This window comes from Oncorhynchus masou, chromosome 30 (assembly GCF_036934945.1).
Source record: "Oncorhynchus masou masou isolate Uvic2021 chromosome 30, UVic_Omas_1.1, whole genome shotgun sequence".
Classification (NCBI taxonomy): domain Eukaryota; kingdom Metazoa; phylum Chordata; class Actinopteri; order Salmoniformes; family Salmonidae; genus Oncorhynchus; species Oncorhynchus masou.
This window is the reverse complement of record NC_088241.1, coordinates 15214458-15236280: the sequence shown is the minus strand read 5'-3', so window position 1 is coordinate 15236280 and position 21823 is coordinate 15214458. Positions and strand designations below refer to the sequence as shown.

General features: G+C 42.1%; 1 protein-coding gene across 4 annotated transcripts in view; it reads right to left on the bottom strand.

Moving 5' to 3' along the window:
* Positions 1 to 21507, bottom strand: part of LOC135522131 (protein cordon-bleu-like) — a 68202-nt gene extending 46695 nt beyond the window's left edge. For 2 of the 4 annotated variants that reach the window (XM_064948119.1, XM_064948121.1), the window contains exons 1-4: positions 21038 to 21507; positions 20497 to 20647; positions 2413 to 2628; positions 186 to 396 (exon numbers count right to left, since the gene is read on the bottom strand). In XM_064948119.1, the coding sequence (XP_064804191.1) occupies positions 186 to 396; positions 2413 to 2628; positions 20497 to 20540 (471 nt within the window). In that variant the 5' untranslated portion in view covers positions 20541 to 20647; positions 21038 to 21507. Of the gene's footprint in view, positions 1 to 185; positions 397 to 2412; positions 2629 to 3755; positions 3885 to 20496; positions 20648 to 21037 lie in introns of those variants that run through there. The other 2 variants (XM_064948122.1, XM_064948120.1) reach the window with 2 other exon arrangements.
* Positions 21508 to 21823: the final 316 nt, after the last annotated feature.

Below are 21823 nucleotides of genomic sequence, written 5' to 3'. Positions count from 1 at the left end.
AAGGGCAACATACATGTGCATTCATGGAAGGCTAAACAGAGGATAACTATGAATCCTCAAGTTACAATAAACACAGCTCATTTCTTATTAACAGGCACATTGCAGCTACATATCCTCAATCAGTAGAACAGTATCAAACACACACACATCTCTCTATATCAGGGGCAGGATCAGTAGGTACTCACCTCTGGCACTTTAGGCGGAGGTTTCCGCACCACTTTGTCCTGCAACACTTTCTCCCTGATGCTTATGGCAACAACGTCCAGGGATCCCAGCAGGCTGTTGGGCTTGAAGGCTAGGGACAGACCCTCGCTGGACAGCAGCTCCAGGGTGTGATAGGCTGGGTTCAGGTGGTACCGGCTGCACAGATCCACCAACAGGTCCATGAGCGCCTTGCTGCACAGAGAGGTGAAAGCAGCACAGGAAGCCAGGCTGAGTCACAGAAAGGAAGCCAGGTAGAAGTAGAGTCACAGGCTCGTCAGAGTAGAGTAGAGCGTAGCGGGACAGAATAGACCAAGGTAAGTCCCTATTCTCTAGTTAGCGCACTTCTTTGGCCAAGGACCACTACTTTTGACAAGACCGCTATGGGCTCTGGTCAAAAGTAGTGCACTATATAGGGAATAGGGTGTCGTTTGGGATATGACCTGACTGACAGATAGGGTTACCTCCTTTAGCTCCAATAGGAATACCTGTAATTACACACATGCCACTCGGCTTACAGCATTAGATAACCCTGCAAATTGGTACATAAAAGGCTGATTTAATGATCTGAACTCAGTGACGTGTTAAATGAATTACAGATTGGAAATCTAGCCTTAGTCAATTGACAATAAAATACCCATCTGGTCTACTTATAATATATGTATGCAGGGAAGGAATTTAAGCTAACCTGAGGCTAGTACTTTGCAAATAGGGCTGGTAGAAAATGTGCCAAACTAGCCCGTCAGGCGAGTGGCATTTTGTATTTCAAATATCAAATGGCACAAATTTGGCTAGAATAATGTAACCTGGGCTAGTAAAAATTGTAGTTTACTAGCCTGACTGGCCAGTGTCCTAAATCCTTCACTTGAGAATGTAGAATATCTTCATCAATCCTGATACAATGTTCAGTTTTTGAGCGTCATATGAAGTCCCATGTCATGGAATGCAGAACGTCAACTGACGAGGTGTGAAAAGGGTATCTGTCAACCCAGGACAGAGAGAAACTCAAGGATGCTTTCTACTGCCTGCTGGGAAAAGACAGCTCATATGACCAAACTGCTAAAGGGCTGCTCTGAACAACCAACTCGTAATGACCAGAGCAAAGTTCGCTCATCACAAGTCTTACAACTGCATCATAATGCATTACACATTAGCTGTAGGATGGAGAGTTATTGGTGAGTTCGAAAATAACAATGTATTCATTTATACTACAACTTTCTTCTTAGAATAACGTATCTAGCTAGCAAATGAGGCTTCGACAAGACACTGGAAACACAACACGTTGAGCTGTATTCCCTATCATAATGAAAACAGTGTGACAAAACCCTTACACACCATAATGGAGAGGATGTTGTCTGACTGCTTCCTGCACACATAAACCAGGTGATTACAAGATATTTATGACACCTGGATGAAACTCCCTTGGGTTTTATCATCCACTGAGACAGCAAAACGAATTTCCCATAAATCAAATGACAGTCAGACACACTTCATTTGGATTGTCCAGATTTCACATCTGTAAATGTTCTACAGATGGTCGTACTATCAACAAACTATCTGTTGATAAGCAACTGTATGCTAAGGTTACGGTTAGGTTTAGAATAAGGGTAGAGTTTAAAGTAATAAGCTTTCTGTTCGAATTAGAATTTTGTTTAGTATTAGATAACTAGTTGAAATGTTACTGATAGTCTAAAGATGGACTATCCAAATGAAGTGTTACCCAAATTACTTGGCAAAGAGCATCACTTAGATTAAAAGGCAATGGAAAAGACGGCCCCAAGTGAGAGAGATGACGACCACTGTACGAGCCTGATCCCAGATCAGTTCTCTGTCCAGAGCAGTTGGCAAGACTTCAGACAGACCTGAGATCACTGTCCTATATTGGTTCATAAAAAATACTGTTAGAAACTCTCACATGCCACTCATTAATGGCCTAGTCTGATTCACTCACTGCTCCAGCAGAAAAAGAGAGAGACCTTCATTAAGGCCAGAAAGGGTCTGGCTGGTCAGCTTCTCACAACACACACACACACACACACACACACACACACACACACACACACACACACACACACACAGAGAGATTCTGGGAAACTGATCAGATACCAAAGGCCACATCCACATACATAACAGAGTCTGTGAATTGAGGGTCGAAGGGTTAATGTGTACGTGTGCATATGCATATGTGACGAGTGTGGTGTTGCCTGTCACCTGCCGTCCACTGTGCTGCTGGTCTGGTAGCCTTGAGGCAGAGTGATGTGGAGGTCTACGCTGGTCCTCATCATGTTCTCCTTGGTGTCCATCACCATGCTGCCCATACTGCCCTGCGCTGAGCCTCCCCCGTCAGGCACTGCGTTACGGAAGATTCTCCTGGGGGCGGGCTCGGGGGCCAGGGGCGGAGCGGGGGCTCGGGACTTCATCCTCTTCCTGAGGGATGGACAGAGGTTAGGCATAAGGTTAGGGATAGGCATAAGTTTAGTTTTATAATCAGATATCTTAGAGCGAAATTGTCATTTGCAGATTGGCCGGATTGTGGCAACTTAATTCATTTCTCTATGTTGTTTTGTTTTCTCCCAGAAAAGGCAGTCCAGTCATCATGGTGATTCAAAGGGAAATAGAATAGACAACACTTTGAACAACATTGCTGTTTTGCACTGGGATAGGTGACAACAAACATAACAAAGGCAACTTGAATGGCAATGACTTTCTGTCTTTCATTGAGATGACATAAGCAAGTCTGTCTCCAGATATGCAACGGTTGTTTATTGGTTGGCAGGGTCACAGTGGTCCGTGTTGTTACCATTCAAATCTGACACCAAGGATGTTCCGTATCATGATTTGTTCATTATTATAAAAACTTGATGCGGTGATCTTATTTTATAAATATAAAAATAAAAAGGGGAGGTGTTCTACAAATATATATATATATCCCATTTAGCAGACGCTTTTGTCCAAAGTTGGGGCCACTACTTTTACATATGGGTGGTCCTCCCACTGGGTTTTTAACCAGGACCAGTGTGGCTCCTGGGTTTTTAACCCCTCCTGCACATGCTCTTTTCCTTTGTCTTTTAAACCTTTATCATATTGTTTTGTAGTTTCTTGTGTGCAAATAAATAAAACAATTATTTTATACAGCATAGAGATGATGTAACCATCTAAACACACAAGGATAAAGATAACCAGCATGCATTGCAATTCATCCAAACTCATGTCTGTCATTATACTGTATAATGCTTCAATATATAAATGAATAAATAGGCATAAGGCGGCAGCTCTACACTGCACCAAAATACATGGCACTAACTGCACTGATGGCAGGACTTTGAAAGAAGATTATGTAAATCATTAGTGGTCCTAACTTTCACTACACCTGACTCTATGTATTTGACACGTGTCAGGAACAAATTGTAGCCTTGTCTCAGCACACACCATTATCTCGACTATAATATATAGTTTACAATGATTCATGCCTTTCCCTTCTAGGTATGTTTAATAGCTACACACTTTCTCCCTACTGAGCAAACAACAGTATGAGATAAATCTGCACCACTCACATCAAGTCAGTCCTTGGGCTTTTGATTAAGCGTTCTATATATCAGTCCATGTTTATAAATCCTTCCCAAGGGCTGGGGCTACAGGGAAAAGTGCTCTTCTAGGAGCCTCGAAGACAACTTGTTCTGTGAAGGTGGAGAGTAGGCGTGCATGTGAACATTCAACAAACTACCGTGCTTAGACTCTAACCTCACCTAAGTTAATTATTAATAACTAAGTCCGGCATCCATCCACAGCCCCAGAGTAATTGAACCATTGAACCACAATTGTTCAAAACAAAACACCAGAGAGAGGGCGATGAAATGAAAAGAACTGCATGATCAAAACCAGTGTACTGCAGTACACCACTATGAATGGGTCAGGGAGAATGCACCTGTGTGTTTGATATTGGGACAACAACTCGTACACCTCCGCTCGAGACTGAGATCTTAGCATGACCTTGTCTCCAGAGTCAGCCAAACGCACACACACACATGCACGCGCACGCACACACACACACACTTTTGGGCGATGAAAGAATCTCCTAAAGAGAGAAGAAAACTCAGTTCCTGAGCTGGGCAGTAAGTGCAGTTTCCTGAGTGACTGGGTTACAAATGGACCTTTCACAGAACCATTCAGTCTGCTCTCTCCACTTCATTGGCCAGTTGTGAAAGGAATCAACCCGAGATATGTTTTAATTGAAAACACAATCCAATGGAAACACATACAAGATTTTGTTGAACGACTGTGAGAAGGTCACTTCTGGTGACTTTTTTTAAAGGACATTGTACACCAAAATACATGAACATTAAATTATGTTCTCTTCCTTTGAAACTAATCTGTAAATCAAGGACAGTTTAATTTTATCACCAGACAATTCTATATTAACCCTAACTGGGTACAGATTTCAATTCGGTGTCTCTTCCACGTTGCTTCAACGTAATTTCATTTAAAATTAAAATAAAACAAAATAAAACAAATACTACTAATAATTAAATAAAGGTTACAAAATGTTTTTTGAAGTAGTGGCAATGATTTAGTAAATCCAGTGCCTTCAGAAAGTATTCACACCCCTTTACTTTTCCACAATTTTGGTGTTATATACAGTGCCTTGCGAAAGTATTCGGCCCCCTTGAACTTTGCAACCTTTTGCCACATTTCAGGCTTCAAACATAAAGATATAAAACTGTATTTTTTTGTGAAGAATCAACAACAAGTGGGACACAATCATGAAGTGGAACGATATTTATTGGATATTTCAAACTTTTTTAACAAATCAAAAACTGAAAAATTGGGCGTGCAAAATTATTCAGCCCCTTTACTTTCAGTGCAGCAAACTCTCTCCAGAAGTTTAGTGAGGATCTCTGAATGATCCAATGTTGACCTAAATGACTAATGATGATAAATACAATTCACCTGTGTGTAATCAAGTCTCCGTATAAATGCACCTGCACTGTGATAGTCTCAGAGGTCCGTTAAAAGCGCAGAGAGCATCATGAAGAACAAGGAATACACCAGGCAGGTCAGAGATTCTGTTGTGAAGAAGTTTAAAGCCGGATTTGGAAACAAAAAGATTTCCCAAGCTTTAAACATCCCAAGGAGCACTGTGCAAGCGATAATATTGAAATGGAAGGAGTATCAGACCACTGCAAATCTACCAAGACCTGGCCGTCCCTCTAAACTTTCAGCTCATACAAGGAGAAGACTGATCAGAGATGCAGCCAAGAGGCCCATGATCACTCTGGATGAACTGCAGAGATCTACAGCTGAGGTGGGAGACTCTGTCCATAGGACAACAATCAGTCGTATATTGCACAAATCTGGCCTTTATGGAAGAGTGGCAAGAAGAAAGCCATTTCTTAAAGATATCCATAAAAAGTGTTGTTTAAAGTTTGCCACAAGCCACATGGGAGACACACCAAACATGTGGAAGAAGGTGCTCTGGTACCAAAATTGAACTTTTTGGCAACAATGCAAAACGTTATGTTTGGCGTAAAAGCAACACAGCTCATCACCCTGAACACACCATACCCACTGTCAAACATGGTGGTGGCAGCATCATGGTTTGGGCCTGCTTTTCTACAGCAGGGACAGGGAAGATGGTTAAAATTGATGGGAAGATGGATGGAGCCAAATACAGGACCATTCTGGAAGAAAACCTGATGGAGTCTGCAAAAGACCTGAGACTGGGACGGAGATTTGTCTTCCATCAAGACAATGATCCAAAACATAAAGCAAAATCTACAATGGAATGGTTCAAAAATAAACATATCCAGGTGTTAGAATGGCCAAGTCAAAGTCCAGACCTGAGTCCAATCGAGAATCTGTGGAAAGAACTGAAAACTGCTGTTCACAAATGCTCTCCATTCATCCTCACTGAGCTCGAGCTGTTTTGCAAGGAGGAATGGGAAAAAATTTCAGTCTCTCGATGTGCAAAACTGATAGAGACATACCCCAAGCGACTTACAGCTGTAATCGCAGCAAAAGGTGGCGCTACAAAGTATTAACTTAAGGGGTCTGAATAATTTTGCATGCCCAATTTGTCCGTTTTTGATTTGTTAAAAAAGTTTAAAATATCCAATAAATGTCGTTCCACTTCATGATTGTGTCCCACTTGTTGTTGATTCTTCACAAAAAAATACAGTTTTATATCTTTATGTTTGAAGCCTGAAATGTGGCAAAAGGTCGCAAAGTTCAAGGGGGCCGAATACTTTCACAAGGCACTGTATATATATTATATATAGCCTGAATTTAAAATGGATTACATTGAGATCTTGTGTCTACACACAATAACCCATAAAGTCAACGTGCAATGTTGATTGTAGAACAATTCATTAAAAAAATGGAAAGCTGAAATGTCTTAAGTCAATAAGTATTCAACCCCTTTTATGTCAAGCCTAAATAAGTTCAGGAGTAAAAATGTGCTTAACAAGTCACATAATAAATGTTGCATGGACTCAATCCATATTCAATATGGTGGTTAAGATGATTGTTTTAATGACTACCCAATCTCTGTACCCCACACATACAATTATCTGTCAGGTCCCTCAATCGAGTAGTGAATTTCAAGCACAGACTCAACCACAAAGAACACACAAAGTGTTGCAAAGAAATTAACATTTTGTCCTGAATACAAAGCGTAATGTTTGGAGCAAATCCAATACAACACATCACTGAGTATCACTCTTCATATTTTCAAGCATGGTGGTGGCTGCATCATAATATGGGTATGCTTGTCATCAGCAAGGGTTAGCCTAAATCTACACGAGTTGCATACCACCACGACATATGTTCCTGAGTGACCCGGGTTACAGTTTTGGCTTAAATCAGCTTGGAAATCTTTAGCAAGACTTGAAAATGGCTGTCTAGCAATCATCAACAATCCATTTCAATAATGTTTTAAAGAATAAATGGGCAAATATTGTCCAGTCCAGGTGGGCAAGGCTCTTAGAGACTTACCCCCAAAGACTCACAGCTGTAATCATTGCAGTAGGGATTGTCATAGTTACAGTATGATATGATCAACAACACCACCCCACAGTACAGCACAGGGCACTACAGTAGGGAGTATCCAGTGACTAACCAACCAGCTAGGTGTTGAGAGGAGTGGCCTACTACTGCTATAAACCTAACCTAGCTGTTTAGACCCAGTGGGAGTGTGTAGCATCACAACAAGCCCCACAGCACAGGAACCGCAGTAGCTGTAGGGTATCTAGCTAACCAGTGAATAGGTGCTACTTCTATCATCTGACCTGGTACTTTGTTACCCTGGTGTTGTGTTAGACTGATTACGAGATTAGTCTCTGTGTGCATGGGACTGTTCACATTCCAAGGCCCAAATAAGACTCTGCTCCCCTCTAGGCAACTATCCAGTTAGAATAAGTCAACCCCTCTGTGCTCTTTCTGCCACAGGGCTTAAGTTCATATCAATAATGCTCTCTGTTGTATTGGACAACAATAAAGGAAGCAGTGAGTCAGTGGGAGATACAACTCACTCTGCAAAGAAAGACTGATAAGAGCTTGTACTGTATGAGGTCCTTAAGTTATCCTGACAAAATAATTATGGAAATATAAATATTCCTTCCTTCCCTGGGTCTTATTAAAATAGTGGAATATGTTAGTAGAGTTTTGTACTGTAGTGTATTAGAAGCAGGGAAGCAGGAGCCAGTTTAGACCTGATGAAGAGAGACGTACACAATGACAACCTGTCATTTTAGAAGTTGAAGGTAGGGGAAACACTAGCTGCATCCCAAATGGCACCCTAATCTGTATTTGGTGCATCACTTTTGAGCAGAGCCCTATAGGCCCTGGTCAATCTAATGCAGTGCACTATAAAGTGAATAGTGCGCCATTTGGGATGCAGAGACTGTGGTGAGAGACACCTGTCATGGCCAGTTCTATGCAGCACAATGGGATTAGACCAAACAATGGGAGCACTATCCTTTAAAAAGTAGACACTGCATTTAGGCATACTATGGAGTAATAAAAAAAAAGTGACCCATTTCACTCCTACAGGCATGTATTTTACTGACCATAATTAGCATATGAAATACCTGCATATTATTAGTAACTACATACTATACTACATATGAACTAGGATCCTATTGGAACATACACACAGTACACAAATAGTAGTAAGGTAAAGGAAAATCTTAATATTCTATTTCCTGATATTATAGTGCTTTTCTTAGCATACAATAACATGAAGGAACTGATCAAAATATGAACATTGAAGATTTGATTTAAATGTTTTTATTAATAATATGAAAGGAGAAAGAGGAGAATAAACAAGTAAATATCAGGAAATATAATACTTATTTGGATAATTATATAGTTCACCCATTGTTCTCATTGTCTGCTAAAGCAGCTTGATCTGGTTTTAGAAATCTTTGGCCATCTCATTTGGGATCTTTCAATACCACAACAGACTAGCTATTGATTAAGGACTGAGGAAGAAAAAAAAAATCTGCCTTCATTTGGAGGGTGTCCAAGTGCTGAGAGAGAAAGAAAGAGAGACTGTCAGCACACATCAATGAGAGACTGGATTGCTACTCGTGTTCCCATAGACTTCAAGTAATTGAGCCAACGACTATCTACATGTATTTAAAAGCACATCTCGGCATAAATAAATAAAATATATATATATATATAGCCTCCTGAGTGGCGCAGTGGTCTAAAGCACTGCTTCGCGGTGCTTGAGGAGTCACTACAGACCCGAGTTCAATCCCATGCCATAACGCAGCCGGATGCAACCAGGAGACCGATGAGGCGGCACATAATTGTCCCAGCTTCGTCCGGGATAGGGAAGGGGTTGGCCTGCTGGGATGTCCTTGTCCCATTGTGCTCTGGTGACTCCTGTGGACAAGTACGTTAGTGTCTAGTTTGAAAAACAGACGCCTCACAAGTCCTCAACTGGCAGCTTCATGAAATAGTACCCGCAAAACACCAGTCTCAATGTCAACAGTGAAGAGGCGACTCCGGGATGCTGGCCTTCCAGGCAGAGTTGCAAAGAAAAAGCCATATCTCAGACTGTCCAATAAAAAGAAAAGATGAAGATGTGCAAAAGAACACAGACACTGGACAGAGGAACTCTGCCTAGAAGGCCTGGCATCCTGGAGTCGACTCTTCACTGTTGATGTTGAAACTGGTGTTTTGCGGGTACTATTTCATGAAGCTGCCAGTTGAGGACTTGTGAGGCGTCTGTTTTTCAAACTAGACACTAATGTACTTGTTCTCTTGCTCAGTTGTGCACTTGGGCCCAGACTCCTCTTTCAATTTTGGTTAGAGCCAGTTTGCGCTGATCTGTGAAGGGAATAGTAAATAACGTTGTACGAGATCTTCAGTTTCTTGACAATTTCTCGCATGGAATAGCCTTCATTTCTCAGAATCCAGAATAGACTGACAAGTTTTAGAAGAAAGTTTTGTTTCTTGCCATTTTGAGCCTGTAATCGAACCCACAAATGCTGATTCTCCAGATACTAAACTAGACCAAAGAAGGCCAGTTTGATTGCTTCTTTAATAGTTTGATTGCTTATTTGTACTAACATAATTGCAAAAGGGTTTTCTAATGATCAATTGGCCTTTTAAAATGATAAACTTGGATTAGCTAACACAATGTCTCTTTGGAACACAGGAGTGATGGTTGCTGATAATGGGCCTCTGTACGCCTATGTAGATATTCCATTTTTTTTTTTAAATCAGGCGTTTCCAGCTACAATAGTCATTTACAACATTAACAATGTCTACACTGTATTTCTGATCAATTCAATGTTATTTTGCCTCCCGGGTGGCGCAGTGGTCTAGGGCAGTGCTAGCTGTGCCACCAGAGACCCTGGGTTCGCGCCCAGGCTCTGTCGCAGCCAGCCGCGGTGCTACGCACAATTGGCCAAGCGTCGTCCGGGTTAGGGAGGGCTTGGCCGGTAGTCTCATCTTGTCTCATCCCTCGCGACTCCTGTGGCGGGCCGGGCGCAGTGCTCGCTAAACAGGTTGCCAGGTGCACATTGGTGCGGCTGGCTTCCAGGTTGGATGCGCTGTGTTAAAGCAGTGCGGCTTGGTTGGGTCGGAAAACGCATGGCTTTCGACCTTAGTCTCTCCCGAGCCCGTACGGGAGTTGTAGTGATGAGACAAGATAGTAAATACTAACAATTGGATACCACAAAATTGGGGAGAAAAGGAAAGTAAAATTCACACAATTTGTATTTTTTTAATGGACAAAAAAATTGCTTTTCTTTCATAAACAAGGAAATTTCTAAGTAATTACTTTTGAACGGTAGTATGTATATAAATATATACACATACACACAACCAGTCAAGTTTGGACACACCATTTTTACTATTTTCTACATTGTAGAATAACAGTGAATACATCAAAACCAAGTGAAGCTAGTTGAAATAATGCGAAGAGTGTGCAAAGCTTTCATCAAGGCTACTTTGAAGAATCTCAAATATAAAATATATTTTGATTTGTTTAACACTTTTTTGGTTACTACATGATTCCATGTGTTATTTCATAGTTTTGATGTATTCACTGTTATTCTAGAAAATAGTAAAAATAAAGAAAACCCTGGAATGAGTAGGTGTCCAAATGTATTTTATATATATATATATATTAAAAGATTGCAGCGGTTGCAACAATTTAGAACCAGCTCTGCTAAAATAATATAGGGGAAACACTACCTTGAGAAGCTCTTTAACCCTTCCACATGTTAGAACTAATGCTATTCTTGTCGGTTGTCACTTGAGTTTCCCCCCTATTGAGCAGAGGACAGACAGTGAATACCCTCACCCTCAGCCACTCCACAGAGCAACAATGGCAGCATGCTCTCTGGGAGCCATGTGTTCTCATAGCAACCTATATTTACACCACTAGGAGAGAGAGAGAGACATGCTCTCTATTTGGTAGCAGCTGGGTATTTATGACTGATAGAAGTATCCTGCAAAAAGTGAATGACCCACATGCATCTAGGGGACATGTGAGCTCCACAGAGGCATTTGTTTGCAGTTGCTGAGAGCATGCAGCTTGCTAATTCAGCATATGCCCTGACTCTCAAATGACAAACCACTCGAAATGGTAGACTAAAGCCCACCCTGTTTTTTTGCTGAGATGGCAAGGTCTTCATTGGCTTTCTGATGATAACAAACTGGCCTGTGCTCTCTGAAGTGTCCATTTAAAACTATATTTGGCTCTACTACAATACCCAGTTCTCTGAGCACTGTAACACAGAAAACACCAACAGGTAGCCTAAAGTCAAATCAGTATAATAAAAAAATGTACCAAGAACTAGATCATGAAGGTTGTATTGGTTTTTAAATGAAAACATAAGCCCACAAATATGTTCTTATATTTGCCTTGCTGTTTTCATTATGTTGAGGTCATGGTTCACGTTGTATCTGAAGTTTTTGGGGGTGTATTATTTTTGTTGCGTATAGATTTAAAATGTTTCTCCTTTTAGATAATGATAGCGGGTGAGTCACTATGGAGGCCTATGTGGATGTTTCGGTTGTAGACTATGTAGAGGATGTATTCCGTTCCAGTCCAGAGCACTCCAACATCAGACACTCCTCCCCCCATGGCCTCTTCCCAAATGCCATGCTCTATCATTACCCACCCACACACGCTACACCATGCTCAGAATACTACAGCTCTGCTAGCCTCGGACCATTACACACCATGCTCAGAATACTCCAGCTCTGCTAGCCTCGGACCATTACACACCATGCTCAGAATACTCCAGCTTTGCTAGCCTCGGACCATTACACACCATGCTCAGAATACTATAGCTCTGCTAGCCTCGGACCATTACACACCATGCTCAGAATACTCCAGCTCTGCTAGCCTCGGACCATTCCAAAGCTGCTGGTTCTGGGAGGAACAGGACTTTACTGACTATAACCACATCTCTGGGGGAACAAGTGAACACAGCTCCTTTGGCTCTAACAAATGTGCCTTCTGGAATAAATTACTCATTAGCAGCAAGAGAGAGAGATACATAAAAAAAGAGAATAGCATCTCTGGGCTGCCGTTCTCTCTGACATCCACCTAAGGGAGAGGTAGAGGCACCACTTGTCATACTGTAACAAACCAGACACCACCTCTCTTCCCTTCACAGTAGTCAGAGACATGTAAGCTAGGTGCCTAGGCCTGGTCATCTGCTCCTGACTGGTTGGTGACTCAGGGCTGCCTGGTCATCTGCTCCTGACTGGTTGGTGACTCAGGGCTGCCTGGTCATCTGCTCCTGACTGGTTGGTGACTCAGGGCTGCCTGGTCATCTGCTCCTGACTGGTTGGTGACTCAGGGCTGCCTGGTCATCTGCTCCTGACTGGTTGGTGATCAGGGCTGCCTGGTCATCTGCTCCTGACTGGTTGGTGACTCAGGGCTGCCTGGTCATCTGCTCCTGACTGGTTGGTGACTCAGGGCTGCCTGGTCATCTGCTCCTGACTGGTTGGTGACTCAGGGCTGCCTGGACATCTGCTCCTGACTGGTTGGTGATCAGGGCTGCCTGGTCATCTGCTCCTGACTGGTTGGTGACTCAGGGCTGCCTGGTCATCTGCTCCTGACTGGTTGGTGACTCAGGGCTGCCTGGTCATCTGCTCCTGACTGGTTGGTGACTCAGGGCTGCCTGGTCATCTGCTCCTGACTGGTTGGTGACTCAGGGCTGCCTGGTCATCTGCTCCTGACTGGTTGGTGACTCAGGGCTGCCTGGTCATCTGCTCCTGACTGGTTGGTGACTCAGGGCTGCCTGGTCATCTGCTCCTGACTGGTTGGTGACTCAGGGCTGCCTGGTCATCTGCTCCTGACTGGTTGGTGACTCAGGCTGCCTGGTCATCTGCTCCTGACTGGTTGGTGATCAGGGCTGCCTGGTCATCTGCTCCTGACTGGTTGGTGACTCAGGGCTGCCTGGTCATCTGCTCCTGACTGGTTGGTGATCAGGGCTGCCTGGTCATCTGCTCCTGACTGGTTGGTGACTCAGGGCTGCCTGGTCATCTGCTCCTGACTGGTTGGTGACTCAGGGCTGCCTGGTCATCTGCTCCTGACTGGTTGGTGATCAGGGCTGTCTGGTCATCTGCTCCTGACTGGTTGGTGATCAGGGCTGCCTGGTCTATGTATGACTGGTTGGTGATCAGGGCTGCCTGGTCTATGTATGACTGGTTGGTGATCAGGGCTGCCTGGTCTATGTATGACTGGTTGGTGATCAGGGCTGCCTGGTCTATGTATGACTGGTTGGTGACTCAGGGCTGCCTGGTCTATGTATGACTGGTTGGTGATCAGGGCTGCCTGGTCTATGTATGACTGGTTGGTGATCAGGGCTGCCTGGTCTATGTATGACTGGTTGGTGATCAGGGCTGCCTGGTCTATGTATGACTGGTTGGTGATCAGGGCTGCCTGGTCTATGTATGACTGGTTGGTGATCAGGGCTGCCTGGTCTATGTATGACTGGTTGGTGATCAGGGCTGCCTGGTCTATGTATGACTGGTTGGTGATCAGGGCTGCCTGGTCTATGTATGACTGGTTGGTGATCAGGGCTGCCTGGTCTATGTATGACTGGTTGGTGATCAGGGCTGCCTGGTCTATGTATGACTGAAGGTGATCAGGGCTGCCTGGTCTATGTATGACTGGTTGGTGATCAGGGCTGCCTGGTCTATGTATGACTGGTTGGTGACTCAGGGCTGCCTGGTCTATGTATGACTGGTTGGTGATCAGGGCTGCCTGGTCTATGTATGACTGGTTGGTGATCAGGGCTGCCTGGTCTATGTATGACTGGTTGGTGATCAGGGCTGCCTGGTCTATGTATGACTGAAGGTGAGACAGGGCTGCCTGCTATGTATGACTGTCATTACAGCCACTGGAAAAAATCAGGGCTCAACATATGACTGGTTGGTGATCAGGGCTGCCTGGTCTATGTATGACTGGTTGGTGAACAGGGCTGCCTGGTCTATGTATGACTGGTTGGTGATCAGGGCTGCCTGGTCTATGTATGAACCTGCTGGTCTGTATGACTGGTTGGTGATCAGGGCTGCCTGGTCTATGTATGACTGGTTGGTGATTGGTTGGTGATCAGGGCTGCCTGGTCTATGGAACCTGCCTGGTCTATGTATGACTGGTTGGTGATCAGGGCTCCTGGTCTATGTATGACTGGAAAAAAGGGCTGCCTGGTCAAAGGTCTATGTATGACTGGTTCTGATCAGGGCTGCCTGGTCTAAAACTGCCTGGTCTTGGGTGATCAGGGCTGCCTGGTCTATGTATGACTGTATGATCATGCCCTGGTCTAGTGAACAAATAATGATCAAAGCATCCTCATTATGAAGTACCTCAGGGCTGCGTGGTAATGCATGACTGGTTAAATCAGGGCTGCCTGGTCATGTAGACAGTGGTGATCAGGGCTGAAGGTCTATGCTTCACTGAAGGGCTGCCTGGTCTAGGCTGGTGATCAGGGCTGCCTGGTCAAATGACTGGTTGGTGATCAACTATAGTTTGACTGGTTGGTGATCAGGGCTGCCTGGTCTATGTAAAGACTGGTTGGTGATCAGATGGTGCAGTACTGATGTTGACTGGGGTGATCATTTTATGCTGGTTGGTGATCCCCTGGTCTATGTATGACTGATATGGTCTATGTGACTGGTTGGTGATCAGGGCTGCCTGGTCTATGTATGACTGGTTGGTGATCAGGGCTGCCTGGTCTATGTATGACTGGTTGGTGATCAGGGCTGCCTGGTCTATGTATGACTGGTTGGTGATCAAAAGTGCCTGGTCTATGTATGACTAGAGATCAGGGCTGCCTGGTCTATGTATGACTGGTTGGTGATCAGGGCTGCTGGTCTATGATCCACTGGTTGGTGATCAGGGCTGCCTGGTCTATGTACCAACTGGTTGGTGAGCCATGACTGGTTGGTGATCATGTCATGAGAAGATCAGGGCTGCCTGGTCTATGTATGACTGGTTTGATCAGGGCTGCCTGGTCCATGTATGACTGGACAGGATCAGGGCTGCCTCTCAGAATCTATGTATGAAGGTGATTGGGCTGATTGGTCTATGTATGACAGGTGGTGATCAAGGGCTGCCTGGTACTGTATCAGGGCTGCAACCCTGGTACATCAGGGCTGCCTGGTCTATGTATGACTGGTTGGTGCACTACTTTTGTACCTATGGGCCAAGGTCAAAAGTAGTGTGCTATATAAGGAGTAGTGTGCCATTTGAGATGCAGACCAGGATTATACTGTATAACCTGGCCCTCTAGACCAGCTGCTGTGTGTGTGTGAAACCATCCCTTATGGAGGGTAATATCCCACAGGACAGGGAGTAGAGCACTGAGCAGTGGGGACTGGGGAGGGAGAGCACAGAACAGCAGGAAATAACAATTAGCTTGTTCCAAACTCCCTAAGCAACTCCCTCAATTAACAAAGCTCTGCTGCAAGGAAGGACTCAGAGAAACACATATTATACCACTCCTCTTTTAGCCATAGACACTTCCAGTCACAGAATGACACTAACATATAATTATGGTATTTGTTAAATAAGGGGAGGCTACTGCAGTAAAGGTGTGAAAAAGGAAATAGATGTAAACTAGTGTCAGTACTAGCATCACCGTATGATAACCTAAAGCATCATTATAATGAACAGCTGCTCTTCCTCTTACTCAGAGTCTGTCATCCACAGTGTGATGGTGCAGGTGAAATAACAATCACAAACATCCAAACCAACCAATGTCAGAACAATGCCATTAATTAACACTGGATTACTACCTAACCTAATATTAGGGGCTAGTCTCAACTGTACTGTACACTGATCAGTCTTCACCTCAAACCCACCTATCACACAATCCTCAGACTACACAGTCTGACAGTGGCCCAAAATAGGTCCTGTAGCTTAGTGCTCAACTTGTGTTCAAACAGCCCCTCATATCCCCCATGCAAGAGAGGACAGTGCAACTAGTCAACAGACTGCTGTAGAGTAATGACACACTTAAAACGTGTTCATGTTGCCCTCTTGACTACAATAATTACATTTCAAAGCCATCGATTCCCTAAAATGGTATGCATGTGTGTCTACATAATTATGATGTAACCTACCAATAAGTTGAAACGTATTCTCTTCAAAACTATTCTTACTTGAGTTGTAACTGCGTAAACAACAGTAAAACTGATAGGGCAGGTCCCAATACAAGTAGAGCATATGCACTGAAGAGTCCATGGAAGTAATTAATCTGCTGCATGTGGTAGCAGTCAGAATTATTTGTTAAAGACTAATGCCAGGCAGTCAGAGAACTATTTATAAAGACTAGTGCCAGGCAGTCAGAGAACTATTTATAAAGACTAGTGCCAGGCAGTCAGAGAACTATTTATAAAGACTAGTGCCAGGCAGTCAGAGAACTATTTATAAAGACTAGTGCCAGGCAGTCAGAGAACTATTTATAAAGACTAGTGCCAGGCAGTCAGAGAACTATTTATAAAGACTAGTGCCAGGCAGTCAGATAACTATTTATAAAGACTATTTATAAAGACTAGTGCCAGGCAGTCAGAGAACTATTTATAAAGACTAGTGCCAGGCAGTCAGAGAACTATTTATAAAGACTAGTGCCAGGCAGTCAGAGAACTATTTATAAAGACTAGTGCCAGGCAGTCAGAGAACTATTTATAAAGACTAGTGCCAGGCAGTCAGAGAACTATTTATAAAGACTAGTGCCAGGCAGTCAGAGAACTATTTATAAAGACTAGTGCCAGGCAGTCAGAGAACTATTTATAAAGACTAGTGCCAGGCAGTCAGAGAACTATTTATAAAGACTAGTGCCAGGCAGTCAGAGAACTATTTATAAAGACTAGTGCCAGGCAGTCAGAGAACTATTTATAAAGACTAGTGCCAGGCAGTCAGAGAACTATTTATAAAGACTAGTGCCAGGCAGTCAGAGAACTATTTATAAAGACTAGTGCCAGGCAGTCAGAGAACTATTTATAAAGACTAGTGCCAGGCAGTCAGAGAACTATTTATAAAGACTAGTGCCAGGCAGTCAGAGAACTATTTATAAAGACTAGTGCCAGGCAGTCAGAGAACTATTTATAAAGACTAGTGCCAGGCAGTCAGAGAACTATTTATAAAGACTAGTGCCAGGCAGTCAGAGAACTATTTATAAAGACTAGTGCCAGGCAGTCAGAGAACTATTTATAAAGACTAGTGCCAGGCAGTCAGAGAACTATTTATAAAGACTAGTGCCAGGCAGTCAGAGAACTATTTATAAAGACTAGTGCCAGGCAGTCAGAGAACTATTTATAAAGACTAGTGCCAGGCAGTCAGAGAACTATTTATAAAGACTAGTGCCAGGCAGTCAGGTCATTTTAAACCCGATGGCCAGTAAAACAGGAGTAGTTATTTCCAGCCATATACCACTGCCAACAGTACATCACTGCTCTCTCATCTTGCAAAAAGCTTAAAATGATCTTCTCTTGAAAAACAAATAGAAATGCCTGCTCTGTAGACAATTTGGGCTTAGACCCATTAATACACCCTTATAGATGGTCCCTTAGCTCAGACACAACAACACCAGGCCCAGGCATTTACAGTAGTAAACACACACAATTCTAATTAAGACTGTTGGCCTAGGTCTGTACACTTTAGCCTTTTAGACCTGGGACTGGGACTGCTCATAGCCCCTAAAAACACACACAATGCTCCAATTCACACAAAAGAGAAACAACAAATAGACTCAAGCTAACTCCAGAGCAGTTATACTATAACTGTTTGTCACAATATACAGGGAGTATCCACATGGTTGAAACACACCAAAACAGTAAGCGGGACTATTCTGCAATTGTGTCATCTTCTTTATGACAATGTGCAAAATAAATATACACATAAAATTAAACACATACTGTTGTAATCAGGATTGGACTCCCTATAACGTCCTATAGCACAATAAGGCAGAGTAGGGCTAGGAAGAGCAAGGCTCTCTGGACTAGCTAACCAAAAAAGGCTGTCTGGAATCTCAGGATGTCTGAAAGTTTTGTCCCAAATGGCACCCTAATTCCTATGTAGTGTACTACTTTTGACCATAGGACACTGGTCAAACATAGTGCACTATACTATATAGGAAATAGGGTGCCATTTGGGACATAACCCATCTCCTCAGAAGTGGACATTCTTACCTCCTTGTGAGTGTTTTATGGGCTCTGTTTCACTTGAAACCTCCCTTCTTGTTCTTGCCATGTAAAATAAAGCTGCTAACGCCTCTGTGATGACGTTAGGCTGTTCTCCTTTTGTCAGTAAGTCAGCTAACAGATGGCAGATGTCATAGTAATCTAAAGAGAACCTTTTTACCAACTGGTAAAGATAATACATTTGACATGTTTCGTTGGGATTTAAAAAAAATATTAATCTAATAACTGAGTCGTTCCCCAAAATGAGTGCCTTTTGCATCCTTTCATAGTTTAAGAAGAAATTGTGGACAAATATTGAATTTGAAAAACCTGTTATATTAAATAAAGTACCCTTTAATATAGATCACATAGAAATTCAATAAATCTGATTTTTTTATATGACTAAAAACTTTTAGCATTTTGACATGTCCCTCTGACTTCCAGGAAGATTTTAACTCACTTAACCCCAAGTTTTCATCATCATTGTAAAGCCATAGTTTTGTTGCTTTGATAGTCATTTCTGAAAACTATTATTTATCTCATGTGATTAGTGATTCATTTTAAGGTGATCATTTAAAAAAAAATGTTTAAGGTCAGCCCTGTTGAACTCACATTCATTAAAAAAAAACATTGATCATCTAATAGTCAAATCATAGTCTAAAAGCAAGTGAGCTGGTTCTACTCTTTTTTTTTTTTTTTTTTTTACAATTTTCTGGTATTTTGTGGTGGAAAACTGAGCAGATCGAGCATAACACATCTACCTTGTTACCAAAACTAGAAATGTTTTACAAATGTTTTGTTGTTGTGAAGCTTGCATTTAATATTCCCTCCCTGTTGCACACAACAAGCTTCCATTATCCCTGTCAAGGGGATTTAATGTCTGATTTAATAAATCCTCAACCCTGTAAATAGGCACTTACTTACTGTCATTTCTTTATTTAATCTCGAGATGGGAAAACATGTTTTTTAATAAGTTGAACGTGCTCTTTATGACATAAAATATATTTGAATTTACTTATTTGCCAAGTTACACTACTCAAAAGGCACCTAATCAATGGAATGACCCATCTACTGCTTTTCTAGGCCAGGGATCACTTGAAAAAGAGATTTGAAAAATGTTCAGTCAATGGGAACAACCAAGGAAATGGCACCATTGGTCTCCAGAGGGACAGGCAGAGCAGAGAGGAATGTTTAGCAACTGCTGTCTTTAAATAACCACTATTCATCATGTGCTTTCTGCAACATGTCATAGGAGGTGATTATATAAAAGCCTTCAGCGGGGTGGAGGAGATGCAGGACCATGGGTGCAAAATACAAAGGATTTTGTTTACTTGCAGGTAAATATGGGTTGTGGACATCAGCCTCCCACAACAACACCAGTAAATAGATTCTACCACATTATGACGCCAGAAGGATAGAACGTGTTTCTGCACAAAAAGATATAGAATAATAACTATACAACAATCCCAGTACTGAAGTGTCCGATTTACGTCTGTAAGAAGATTTGAATTACACTGTATGATGTAATTGTGTAGATTATGATATATTTAAAGTGCCTAAACAGCGTAACCCAGCAGTTTTAGAGATGATGTTTTGTGTTGCCTTCGCCAATGGGAAGAAGATGCAGCATATTGAGTCAACAACAGAGGTGACAAAAGAACTACAGAGACAGTAAAAATGCAGTAACAGCCACTGCACAAAAGCTTCTGTTGTGGACTGGCCCATAGTTGTTTTCCAATCAGGGGTCATGCAAGTTGTTTCCATAGAATTCAACGACACTGGAATTCTCTGCCTGTCAATACATACAATACTGTATGCTATGGCTTTTGATGTGTCTACTGACAACTACAGAGAGATAAAGACTGTTTTAGGCTTACAACAATTCATGAAGTCTATATTGTTTTTAAAGAATATAGCCTCATATATATGATATATGCAAAGGCCTGCTAGGTGACAAATAGGCATTCTCCATGTTTCTCTTGTATCAAGTCACCTTATGACCAAGTCTGTCTCCATCACCATTCCTCAATATTATGATAATTGGATTGTTTGAACAGGTATTCAAACACAATACTTATTAATATACACATTTGGAGTGGGAAAGACATTTATTAGAGACCTCAAATTCCTCACACTTACCCTATTGGAGGTTTTGTGGCTGTGTTGACTTCTCCAAAATCCATCTCTGCATGTGGCAATATCCAACTTCAATGGTAAACGTTTGGCTATCCTCAATATTTTCCTTTTGTCCTGTCATCTGTCATCAAGGACACCAAAGCACTACTGATATCTAAGCCCGTTGATATCCAAATAACCGATAGAAGGACAAAAACAAAACAAAAGTGTTATTTTATCATTTATAAATTCTTAAACATTGGTGCTATTTTTCTATTTTTCTGAAAAAAAGTTGAGAATTGCGTGTGGTTACTTCTAGGCGACAATGCAGTCAACACAATGTCAGCAGGCTAGGCGATTTAAAAAAATAGACATTAGTTTCACATTAATTACAAAATAGGATTTATTGGTCCCTACAAAAGTGACTGCTCAAATTTGACAGTCATTTGCAGACTAAAGTCCTGCAACATAGTAACAGTTGTCTTCACAACAAAAAGTCGCAGCATAGAGATTCAAAATAACCGCACAAACATTCAGGGTGTGATAGGTATAATAGTTTACTTACGTCGACTCAAACATTGTTTTAATTCATATTCTCATAACAAGTAATTGCAAATCGATTTCGGAAATAATCCGTGTAAATGCCGGTTGTCCCTGTTCTAGTCCGAGCCGCCTTCGTCAGCACTCAAATGTCAATCATGCTCATTGGGAATTCACTGCCACTTCTTGCCAGCTCCAGAAGGCGAGCGAGCAGTAGAATTGGGACGCACTCAAAGGCAACAGTTTTCACCAGTCTCATTTTGTTTTACTGAGACCCACATTTAACTTCAAACACACTCACGTTTTGATCGCTGTTTATATATTAATACAACTATTGTACTAAATATGTAATACGCTAATAATTGCATATATCTCTTATAGGCTGTAAAGTGACACTATCTGGACATAGTGAGCATATTAAAAGGTTATTTATATTGAGTTAAACGAACGCATTGACAATGAAGAACTCACAGTTGCCAATTTCATAAATCTCTGCTTTATCCTATTGAAAATCCAACTACTTGAATTTAAACCCTGGATCCCAGAATCCCTTGCAATAATTAATTCACACGCCCATTTCTTTGGACACAACAACAGCCGACATTACACACATCGCTGATCATCCAAGAATATCGAGAGAACATTGATATTTCACTGTTCAAATAAAAAACTGAAATGAACAGAAACTAAAAATATATTTCTGACTTTACAGTAATGTAATTCTAGTGTTAGATAGTTATCATTGCACAAAGATGATGGAATGATCTTAGTCTTCAGATCAGATATGGATCGATCAGTTGAGAATTGCAGG